Here is a 12,549-nt window from a genome sequence, read left to right as displayed (position 1 = left end):
GTTAGCATCACCAAACACTGTAGAAATGTATAAGAGATTTGGAGTCAGAGGCTTAGATTCAAATCCCTACTCTTACATTGTCTGTTCTTAGAGATATTACTTAATTTCCCCAAGTTTCTGTGTTTTTTCTTACCTGTAAAGTGATGTCAATTACTGACTTTAGGGACTGCTGGAGAATCAAAGGAGGAAATGCTTTTTACAGGTAATTTGTGAATAGGTAGGATATATATGTGTGCATCTCTACCCTTAACCATGTTACTGAGATGCGTTTAGTGCTGATTCTGAGATGTGCTTATGGTACCCGAGTGAGGCAGTAGTAGTTTTACATGGGCAGTGTTCTCATTTTTCTTCACTTGTGTCCTGCTTTGATGAAAAGCGGTGTTGATTGGATCAGGTTTCAGTCTTACTGGACAGATGGTGATGCACACTGTCAAGGTGAAATTGGGGGATGTCCTGATATTAAGGGTTCTCTCAATCCTGGAAGGCCGTTTTTGTTCGTTTAGCAAATACTGGAAAAAATGAAGCAAATGCTACATTTGTGTGAATTCCTTCCAAGTTTACTTCCTTCTTACCTCTTCTACTCCCTCTGCCCTCTCTCCTCATTGCCTTCCCTTCCTTCCTAATCTCTTGTGTCAGTATTCAATCACTGACATGGCTTGTAGACTAGCAATGACTTGGGCTAAATATTTTTAAAACAAATGACTCAGAAGATGCTTAAGGTTGTGCTGTGGTTACTGGGCATGAATTACTTCTTGAATTTGATTTCTGTTGGTTAGATGACCTTCATTTTTTTTTCTCTCCGTCTTTTTAGGAAACTTGGATTTAACTGGTCAGAAGCAGATATTCAAAGCAGAGAACAATCCCTGGGTTACCCCTATCGCTGACCAGTTCCAGCTTGGCGTGTCCCATGTTTTTGAATACATCCGCTCCGAGACGTACAAATAGTAAGTAGACAATGATTTTCTGAAATCGACTGGTTTTATGGTATTTATAATTATGCCAGCTTAACAACCAGACATAGTAATTGTCTTTATTTATAGACTATTTTTCATTCACATTGTCAAAGGAAACTTATACTAGTTTTGTTTAGAAATCTTTTAAGGTGTTAAACTGGCTGAATATTCATGACACTAAGGAAATTCACCAGACACATTAAGATCAGAACATATTCTTTTCTCCTTTGAATGCAGAGAATAACAAATGTTGTGAACGAAATTGTTAAGTGGTTTATTTATAAAATCAGTAGAGCATACTAAGAAAGCATCATTCTCTTCTTTAAGAGAAAAGATAAGACAGAAAACGAGGCGGGATCAGCTGGCTTAAGTCACAGCATCAAAATCTTTCAAGTCCTTCCCTCTGGTCCAGGGCACCCCTGGGGGGTCCAGCATTAAAACCTAAGTATTCCCGCCTCTCTTTTCCTCAGTATGTTCAGGTGAGAAGGAATTCTGCCCCCTCCACCTGCTCTGTTGTTACTGTGTCTTCTGTTACTATTTTCTGCTCCTCCGGCTCACCACCCCCAAATTGAAGTGGTCATTTCTCTCAGTGCTTCAGTGACCGTCTAATGCTAAAACCTAGCCACCTCTAGTTTTAAGCAACTGCAAAAGACTTGAAACAATTCATAGTCAAGTTGAATCTGTTTTTGTGTCCAGTACCAACTTGTGAGAATTTTAACATCCCAACTCTTAGAGAAGACCTCGGGGATCATTAAAGGCTGAAGTCAGTTTGGAGTCTCCCTTTTTTTCTATGGGTATCAGTGCTATCCCCTGCCCCCCAGCTCAACACGGCTTTCTCCGAATCTGTGTTGGAACAGTGGGTCAGATTTAACTGGCAGGGCAGAGTCCTGGCCCATGAATGGTCAGTGGTGGTCCTGGTAGTACGAGTCCTCCTGCTGCCATGTTCCTGGTTACACATCTGGGACTCCTTTTGGTATATTTCCAGCAGACAGAATCACAGAGAAGGTAAACTGTGAAAGAACAATGATATTCAAGCAGAATAAACTGAAATTGCCAAAATGATGCATATCCTTGTATACGAATGCAACTTGAAAGCCTGGTCTAGGTTTCTTTTAAGATGATACCTTAACATTTTTTTTTGACATCTTAATATTTATCTTATGTCATAAGACTTACTAAAGAGTAAAATGAAAGATGTGTAGGGGGTGTGTTATTGTTTCATGAACCACATAGATATGAGCAATTATTATACATAGTTTTTTTTTTTTTTAATGAACATAGCTCAGGGTTGGAAATTTGTCTAGTTCATCATGAAAAAGTGTGAAAGTATAATTGCAAATTAGCTGTTTATTCGTTTGGTTTCTCTTAAATTCTTAATTGTTGCTAACGTCAATTTTAGATTAACCTCTAATGTTTCATTAGTGAATGGAAGGTTATGCAGTGCTTTGGTTTGTAGGGTGGTGTACTGTTAGAAAAACATTGTACATAATAACTACAGAAAACTAAGCTACTATTAATCCAGAATTGGGGGGAATACTCTGTTGTTTATTCTGGTTAATGATTTTTTAAATCTACTCTTAATTTAGAATTTATACTAGTACACTAATTTAGAATTTATACTAGTACACTAATTTAGAATTTACAGAGAATTAGAATATAGTGCATAAGAAAGTGCTTCTAATTTTCATTTCATTTTTAAGAGATTACATTGTGAATGTATGGATTTTGAGTACATTAGAGTCATTAGGCAATGAATCACAATTATGTGCTATTACAGGCAGTTTCTGTTTATTTGAACGTCATTAGGATTCTGGATAAAGGAGAGGTGTTGACTGAGTTTATTGATACTTTATTTGAAAGGGAATCTGTGATCCACTTAGTCCATGACATGTTTGGATACTTTATTTGAAAGGGAATCTGTGATCCACTTAGTCCATGACATGTTTGGACATATATTCTTGTCTGTTTCAATAGCATTTGATATTGGAGGATCAGAGTCATCTAAGCAGTTTGCCCACTGGCTTATATTTTACATGATTTCCTCTTGGAGAATTTTGTTATCTTTTGTCCAGTTAAATCACCATGAAACAGCTTAGAGAAGCATGGGAGAGCCATTGTCCCCTTTGTAGGGGTGCCAGCCAGTACTCTGTTCACTGATTTGAAAAGAGTATGTGCGCCTCTGCTGGGAGAATGCCCTTGACATTAAACTCCTGGGAGCAGGGACCTCCCTAAAGTGAATTCTCTTAGAGTTCTCCCCTTCTCTCCTCCTTGGGAAAAAGAAGAATGTTAACCACTTTCTGTATCCCAGCTTTCTGCCCTCCTGTTCTCCTAGTGCAGCAGTGACCTTCATTCCTTGATCAACATACCAGCCAGAAACAGGGACTGTGAACCAAGTAAGACACTGCCTCAAGCGCTCAGTCTGTTTTTTAAAAAAATATACTTGTGCAAAAATGCCATCACTATGTTTTACTGATTTTTATAATTTAAGGTCCTCTTTTAGAACAATAAGTATATGTTTGTATATCCTCATATAACTAGAAATCAAACTTGATTCTTTTTTTTTTAAGTAGTCACTTCATAATTAGAGGACTTGTAGGATTTCTCAACTCTCTGAAAAAATTAATCTAATTAGCAGATATTTGGCTACTTTTGTAAAGCTGTACATGTGATGACTTGCACGGAGGCAGTTTATATGTTACACTGATATTTTTTTAAACAAGGCACATGTCTCATTTGGTACCTTAGTCTTAGATCCTTTATTCTAAAACCTGTAGTTTCTAATCTTCACTTCCTCATCTCTTTTTATATAAGTCACATACACCTCTTCCAATTAAAAAATCCTTTTTTTAACATATTGATCTTTAGCCTGTCATAAAAGCGCATTTTAATTTTTTATTCTGGCACTTAAAATACCCAATGAATCTCCTTTTTTTTCCTCCCTTTCTAACCAATCGACCCATTACCTAAATGAGAGCATTAAGAACTCACCAGCTCATCTCATTTCCCTTCGTGTCCCTGGTTGAGGTTCAAGGTGACCTTCCTGTTCCCAGCGCATCCTAAGAGGCCTTCCGAGAGTCTCGAGCAGCAACAGTCCAGGGAAGATGAATTATCTCATTTCCAGACTCTTAACAGACTCCAAGAGGTGACATGGATGTTTGAAACAAAACAGGGAAGTCAGTGTTTAGGAGGAATTAAAATACTTGGCAGGGATTTAAGTGGATGAGGATGGAACAGGAGGGGATGTGGGCAGGTGTGGGCTGGGAGAGTGCTGAGAGGCGACTCTTCAGGAGGTTGTTTTGGGGTACATTTGGGGCATTCATCGCATCCTGATGATTCCTCAGACGGAGCTCCCTCTTTGTTCATTTATCCTACTTTCAGCAAAGGGAACATATTGGCTGGTGTCATTGTGTTGCCCGCTCGTTGTCACTTATTCCCTCTGTCAAAGGAATTGGCTCCTTCTGGATGTCGACGCTCAAACCCTACAAGCATGTTAGCGTTTTCAGGCTATTGTCGAGTAACTTCTGTTTCTGTGCAGAGTTATGATCAGATCGTCACCGCTTGTTAAGCTTCCAGGAGGCAGATTTTTTTTTTTTTTTTTTTGGTCGCCGAGAGAAGTCAGATTGGAGTCAGGATCTTTGACAAGATTCTTTGTGAAAGGGAGTAACTCACACTTTTCACATTTCCATCAAGGAAGGTGGATGGAAACTGCAAGCCATTTTAAAAGCTGACATGTTAACTCTTAACAAAAGAAGAGGTTTGACAAATGTTAAGCGGAAACGGTGTCGGTTGAAAGCGACATTTGGAAAACAGGCATTCTCATGAAGGCTGCAATTTGTAATGCCTGGCAGTCCTAAAGCCTCATTTCCAGGTTGGCATAACTCAAAAGCTCCTTCCCCGTCATTCTTCCCATCTTGTGACTTTCTTTGCTGTCCATCAAAAGGTGCCACACACACTTGCTTTTCTGTTTTCAGTCCCATACAAAGACATTCATACTGTTATTCAGGTTACTTAATGGAAGCATTTTAACCAAGCAGTGCTTGGGGAGTGGTGGGCATTGATGGGAAAATGCAGGCAAATTGCTCTTCCCTTGGAAATCTGGCAAAATAAATCATCCTGTGTAGTTCGTAAGGAGGAATAAGGACTTTGATTCTGCTTCATATTGTTTCTCAAGCTGTTTTACTTGTACAATTAAAGCAATGTCTTCCTTTGTTCTGCACCTTGGGCAAACCTGTTAGAGGCTGGAGTGACCATGTTGTTATTGTTTAGTCGCTCAGTCGTGTCCGACTCTTTTCAACCCCATGGACTGTAGCCTGCCAGGCTCCTCTGTCCATTGGATTTCCCAGGCAAGAATCCTGGAGTGTGTGGCCATTTCCTTCTCCAGGGGATCTTCCTGACCCAGGGATCAAACCCACAAACTGGTGTGTTGTACATTGGCAGGCAGATTCTTTACTGTCTGAGAATAGCCATACCTGGGCTTTCTTGACTACTATATCCTGTAATGACTTCTGACTTAGAAGGTCCTTACATAATAGATACAGCTGGTCTACCAAAAGGCTAAAAAATTTTGAACCTAATAGGTGATCCCATTGATTTAAGACAGCCCTTTGCAGAAGGAAATCCTCTCTAATAAAACTCTCCAAACATTATTTTTCGGGTGAAGTGTAAAAATGGATGCACTGAACAAGCAGATGGTTTTATAAATATCACAGAAGGCTGGAGGAGAGGGTTAATCTGCCAGGACCTTGCTAGCAGTTAGTGGACTTCTTTTATGTAGTGACAATAGATACGCAAGAAGACAGAGACTTTTCTCTTTTATTACTGTATCTGAAAATAGCTCTACCTAAGCCAGAGAAGCACAGTGTTTCTTTACATTAGACATGAAAAAGAAGAACCAATTTTTCCTAACTAAAGCCTTCAGACGTAAAGATTGTTTTTAAAAGCTGACTGTGTATCATGCTCCTGGTAATTTATATTTCCTTTATAGATGCTACATGTGTGATCGTGGTTCTTTCTTTAAGTTAATAAATGGATTCTCACATTTCCTCCATAATACAAAAAATGATTCAAATTTTTGACATTTCTGGACCTATTTGCATGCAAATGTGTTCATTTAACAAACCTTGCTAAAAAATACCAAAGAGAAAAAGGAAACCCATAAAATATGTTGTGTTTTGGATGGTACCATGTCGCATCCCTTATTTCATGTTAACTTTCTTTTTTTTTTAATTTTTTTTTACTTTACAATATTGTATTGGTTCTGCCACACAGCAACATGAATCCGCCACGGGCTCATGTTAACTTTCAGTGATGAGAATTACATATAATTCCTTTTTCTCCAGCTAGTATGTTACCAGTATAAGGAGTTGACAAATGTTAATTCTACTGAGTTAGGTCAGGACAGGACATAACATCACCCTTGGTCTTTGACTTGGTCCATCATCTCTTTTCTTTGTGTAGCCATGAGCTATTAATTGCCCTGGTAAATTTATCTCTCCCCTCTAAAGGAAGAAAACAGATTACGTGAGGTAGAGTGCAGGACAGTTCTTTTTCTCTTCCATTTTTGATAGATTGCTTACTGTAATTTACATTTAAAAGGAGTTTAACTTTTCTTCTTTTTAAGTTGTTTAGTACTGTTATTCAGATGTACTTCAGGGATCATTAGTATTTTTCCCTTTTCTTCGTGCATGTCCATTTCTTCAATGTATAAAGTATATACATGCCTTTTGAAGCTTTCCTATAATTTTATAGCTCATGCGAAACAGTTCAGTTTTTTAAGTGGACAGTGCTGCCCATTTGACATGTCCAGTGGACCTGGAGCTTGAGAGGGAACCTCCATCCCCTTAAGCTGTAAAGGTCAAAGGTGAACTCTGCCAGGGTTTGGAAACGAGCTTCAGGAGGCTAAGTTGGAATTTCTGAAAGTGTCCAGGAAACCCCATTTGATAGGTGTGCTGAAATGTCTTTCACTCTGACGTGCCTTAGATGCAAGTACAGACTTCGGAAAAGGCTCCCTCAAGTCTGCACGTTCACTCTCTGGTCCTGGGAGGCAGTCACTCCTCAGCCACTTTGTGCTGGGTGAGCACTGTGGGATCACGTTTAACCAATGAGCTGAGGCTCTGTCGGTCTTTTTGCACTTTATTTCATGACTAGGGCAGTTACCATGAAAAGAGTCGCGAATAAATTTAGAGGGGCAAATGAGAAAAAACATAACTGCTCCATCAAGGCAAGAAGAGTGATGTTTACTCTGATCCTTATGCCACAAGAGACTTTTATGCGTGATTTTAAAGAGCAAAACAATCATGTCTGTCTCTCCTCTTCACTGTGCATCTCCTCCTTCCTTGTATATTGACTCTCAAGCCTGCCTTCAACCTGTCTTGTGCAGCTGTAATGTACAGTATGATGTATTACAGTATCAATTTAAGGTAAATAGAATACAGATAATTTGTTCCTCTTTACAGAAGGAAAATCAACATAGTCTAGGCTCCATCTACACTCCAAAAAGGAAATCTGTCAGGTTACTTCCTCTTCCAAAAGAACTATTTTGAGTTCCATTTTTCAATGATACTCACTCGAAATGATCATATCGAACTATGAAATATTGACCTACTCAAAGACGTGGTCCACCCTACATATTGATAACCTTTATTAACTCTCAGCAGTCTTCAAGTTCAATGCTGGATGCTTTCTGTCCAGCTAAGATGAGTTATTGCCTGCCTTTGCTGTTTTTATTGGAGAGATAAATTAATAAGTGGCACTTTATAATCAAACAAAACTGTCTAATTTCTATTCTCTACATGGTAATATCTTATTTTATTACATGCTGATTTTTTATTGAGCTCTGGTCTCTTATTCTGTTCAGGCATTGTTGGGGTTTTGTTTTTTGTAATTTTTGACAATATAGTGTTCTCCTATAATGTTAGATACTGTGATTTAGAGTGAGTAATCTTATGAAAGGCATTTTTGTCAACTTAATCAGATAGAAAGTATAAATATGAGTTTTATGTCCACTGACGTTTACTGATATCCAATTTAGTCATCATCTATTAAGGAAAGAACCCTCTAGATTTTGTTCTCTTGTGTTTGACTATATCATTTCATATGTATTTTTTAAAACTCATAATGTAAAAAGTTTGTGGTCAAGACAATGTTGTGTTCTACTGTCGTAGTTTTCAAACAGTCTCATTTGGAACCCATACAGTTTCATCACCTTCAAAATGTGTATCCTTTTTTTTTCTCCATCCCGTGACACAGTGTGTGTTTAGAAAATACATAAATTGTTATTGAGGTTTTGGTTATTTTACTTAGCAGGGTTACTGAGTAAGCACCCTGCCTTCTTTTATTTTTTTTTTTCCTGCTGCTACCTAATTTTGGCTGTTTTAGCCACTGAGCAGAAATTTATTATCTTAACAGCTCTAGAAGTCCCAAGATCAAGGTGTGAACAAGGTTGTTTTTTCCTAAGGTTTAATCTGATTACCCCATAAAGACCCTGCAGTCTTCAAATATGGTCACATTCAGAGTAACCGCACAGTCCAGCCCCTAACACTGTTGTGACTCCACTGTATTCAGTTCTCTGTAGTTTCACCCTGTCTTTCTTCTCTTGTAGCCCCCACAGCCTCCCTGTAGGCACATTCTCTTTATCAGTAAATGTGTTTAAATGCATGGATGTGAGAGTTGGAAGAAGGCTGAGCGTGGAAGAATTGATGCTTTTGAACTGTGGTGTTGGAGAAGACTCTTGAGAGGCCCTTGGACTGCAAGGAGATCCAAACAGTCCATTCTAAAGGAGATCAGCCCTGGGATTTATTTGGAGGGAATGATGCTAAAGCTGAAACTCCAGTACTTTGGCCACCTCATGCGAGAGTTGAGTCATTGGAAAAGACTCTGATGCTGGGAGGGATTGGAGACAAGAGGAGAAGGGGACGACGGAGGATGAGATGGCTGGATGGCATCACTGACTCGATGGACATGAGTCTGAGTGAACTCTGGGAGTTGGTGATAGACAGGGAGGGAGGCCTGGCGTGCTGCGATTCATGGGGTTGCAAAGAGTCGGACATGACTGAGCGACTGATCTGATCTCTGATCTGATCTGTGTTTAAATGCCTCTGGGAGGTCTAATCCACCCCTCCCCGATGGCCGGCCACAATGCCTTTCTTAGGCATTTGGCTTTCAGACTTAAAAGCTTCTTTCAAAACACAAGGATTCACCATTGTTTCCTTTTTAGGGACACCAAGGTTAGGTTCTGTTTTGGCAGAGGGGTCAGTGTTTTTATTTGTAATCATTCTTTAAGAACAGACTGTTGAAACAGAAGCTGGTTAGAATCTGAAGATCCCTTGGGAGTGAAGGGCAGCTTACAGAATGTCCTACTTTGTTGAATTCAGCTAGACAGTTGAAGAAGGGAGAGTTCCACAGAGCACCCACCATCGGACCTTGCCTTGTTACCTTTCACAGGAATCTGTGGCTGGAAGATGCAGCACAGGGGTGGGGGTGCCTCTGTGCTCCTGGTGGCTTCTTGCTCTGGGGCCCTGACTGGTAGATGTGGAATCGTCTCTCTCTCTGCTTTGTGGTCCTGCCTGGTGGCTACTGGTGTTTTGCCCTGTACGATGTGAAGAAATCAGGGATTTCTTCTTCTGTCCTGGGGTTTCAGTAACCACATTTGGAGCCCTTTTATCCCATCTTGCAACCTTGTCTCAGGAGATTTCTGGGGTCTTAACTGGACATGGTTGAGACTACTAAGGCCAGGGCACTGAATTCCCTTCTCATGTAACTAAAGCTGGTTAGCTTCTGCAGTGCAGGGCAGATATCAGACATGGAGAGCATGTTTTCAGATAATGCACCCTGGCGTAAATAGCCAGTGATGGACTTTGCTGGGACCTGCAAGGAGACAGAGGGAAAAAAAAGTCTGTTCTTGGAGCATTGATCTTAAAGGTGGCACCCAATCCCACTTTGGTCAGGGGCAGATAACTTCATCACACCCATTTTCAGCTTTGCCATTTTAAAGGAAAGAGATTCAAACTGGGTCATCTCTAAGAGTCACCTCAGCAATGAGTTCTAATTCTCAATTCTCTGTTTTTCTGGGAAACATGTTTGATTGTCTGTAACAATTCATTATTTTTTTATTTTAGTTTTATTCTTGATTTTGCCCCCATGTGGATTTTACTCTATTGATTTTTTTTTTTTTTCTTTTAAGGCCATGGAAGATGATGATGACTCTGAATGTAAATTGTTACAGGAAAACAGATACAAGCTAAAATGACCAGATCAACCTTTTTTATTCTATATTTTATGGAATCCCTAATATATGTTTGGCAGTAACTTATTCATACACATGAATTCCTGACACTTTCGATTCTTCAGACTTATTAATCAGTGTAGTCAGCACCAGAGCAATTTTATGAGACTTACCAGTCATCAAAAATTTATTATCAGATAAATCAAAGAAACAACGAGCATCTTAATAGGGTAGAAAAAGTGGCATGTAAAGGATCGTTTAAGAATGTGCTTTTTTGTCGGTTATGTGTTATATTTACAGCCAGTATCAGCGCGCTTACTCATAATTTCATGCACCAACCCAGCAGGGTGCAAGTCATCTTCTTAGGTAAAACCTTTTCTCTTTATTTTTCTCCAGTAGAATATTGTGTGTGCTCTGACTGTAAGACTGAGAAGCACAATATATACAGAAGGTAGGAAACATCAGGTTCCAGGGTTAAGCGTATCGCTTTTCTTTGAAAACAGTATCTACATTTTCTTTGGAATTTCATTACAGTTGTCATCCAGCCTTAAGACATCAAGTCTCAGTCCTTTCCTTTGGGACAAAATGGCTAGACTTGAGCTCTGTGAAATGGCGTGTGGAAGTAGCAGTCGACAGATTGCCTTTGCTATGGATGGGGCTCCATGTGCACCTCCTGGCAAATACGAGATGCAAGCTCTGTCTCCCGTGTTCCTGGCACTGTCTTGATAGAATGATTCCGATGATATAATCAAAGACTTGGGTCTTTGTTCTGTGAGATGAGCTGCTTGGAGGGGAGTTTTTCTATCACTCTAGCCCTGTTGAGAGTGTCCCAGAATCTCACTATCCTGTGGGACAGAAGGACCTTGGTAGTGACCAAATAGGAGCTGCTGCTGCTGCTAAGTCGCTTCAGTTGTGTCGGACTCTGTGCGACCCCATAGATGGCAGCCCACTAGGCTCCTCTGTCCCTGGGATTCTCCAAGCGGGAACACTGGAATGGGTTGCCATTTCCTTCTCCAGTGCATGAAAGTGAAAAGTCAAAGTGAAGTCGCTCAGTCGTGTCTGACTCTTAGCGACCCCATGGACTGCAGCCTACCAGGCTTCTTTGTCCATGGGATTTTCCAGACAAGAGTACTGGACTGGGGTGCCATCACCTTCTCTGAAATAGGAGCTGGGCTGCCACAGAAGAGCCCTGATGGAGATCCACTGGGGATGAACCCAGAACCACAAGGCTGGGTTACTTTCCATTAAAAATACAATCTACCTTTCTACCTCAATTCGCCATCAGTGCTGTTTTCTCTGCCTGGAATGTTCCTTCCTCATATTACCTGCTGAATGTCCAGTTATTCTTCAAGAATCATGTTAAATATTGCTTCTTCAGAAACCTTTCTTTCCAAGGGTTTCCCTGCTGCTGCTACTGCTGCTAAGTTGCTTCAGTCGTGTCTGACTCTGTGCAACCCCATAGACGGCAGCCCATCAAGCTTCCCTGTCCCTGGGATTCTCCAGGCAAGAACACTGGAGTGGGTTGCCATTTCCTTCTCCAATGCATGAAAGTGAAAAGTGAAAGTGAAGTCTCTCAGTTGTGTCCAACTCTAGCGACCCCATGGACTGCGGCCTGCCGGGCTCCTCCATCCATGGGATTTTCCAGGCAAGAGTACTAGAGTGGGGTGCCATTGCCTTCTCTGAAGGGTTTCCCTACTGCCCATTTAATCTAGGTTCCTTTTATCATCTTTCTTCTGAATCTTTTTGCTTGATAGCAATTTTAATATTCAATTGCTAGTTTTAATAATAGTAGTAGTAATTATGAACAGTGACTATTTACCATGTGACAGACATTGTGCTAAGCTCATTATCCCAGGTGGCGCTAGTGGTAAAGAACCTGCCTGCCAGTGCAGGTGACAGAAGAGATGTGGGTTTGATCCCTGGGTTGGGAAGACCCCCTGGAGAAAGGAATGGCACCCCACTCCAGTTTTATCGCCTGGAGAATCTCATGAACAGAGGAGCCTGGTGGGCTATAGTCCACAGGATCGCAAAGAGTTGGACACAACTGAGGTGACTTAGCATGCTTTCAGCAGTTTTTAACTCAATATTTCTGTGAATACTACCAATATTTGGGAAGAAGAGTTAAAAGTGCATGTTTTCTCTCCTTTAAGAAATTAATTTTGGGGAATTCCCTGTTGGTCCAGTGGTTAAGACTTCGCCTTTCAATGAAGGAGATGCAGGTTTGATCCCTGGTCAGGGAGCTAAGATCTCAGATGCCTCGTGGCCAAACACCAAAACATAAATCAGAAACAATATGGTAACAAATTCAGTAAAGACTTAAAAACAAATGGTCTTCATCAGATAAAAACAAAATCTTAAAAAAAAAAAAAAAAA

General features: G+C 40.3%; 1 protein-coding gene across 2 annotated transcripts in view; it reads left to right on the top strand.

Moving 5' to 3' along the window:
- The window catches only part of RSU1 (Ras suppressor protein 1), a 201,530-nt gene that overhangs the window by 102,301 nt on the left and 86,680 nt on the right, over nucleotides 1-12,549 (top strand). For both annotated transcript variants that reach the window (XM_010859972.1, XM_010859973.1), the window contains exon 8: nucleotides 812-944. In XM_010859972.1, coding sequence (XP_010858274.1) covers nucleotides 812-944 — 133 coding nt within the window. The remainder of the gene's footprint in view (nucleotides 1-811; nucleotides 945-12,549) is intronic.

The sequence above is a fragment of the Bison bison genome, unplaced genomic scaffold, assembly GCF_000754665.1.
Source record: "Bison bison bison isolate TAMUID 2011002044 unplaced genomic scaffold, Bison_UMD1.0 scf7180017864461, whole genome shotgun sequence".
In the NCBI taxonomy this organism is placed as follows: Eukaryota; Metazoa; Chordata; class Mammalia; order Artiodactyla; family Bovidae; genus Bison; species Bison bison.
Note: the sequence above shows the minus strand (reverse complement) of the source record. Positions and strands in the feature narration are given on the sequence as shown.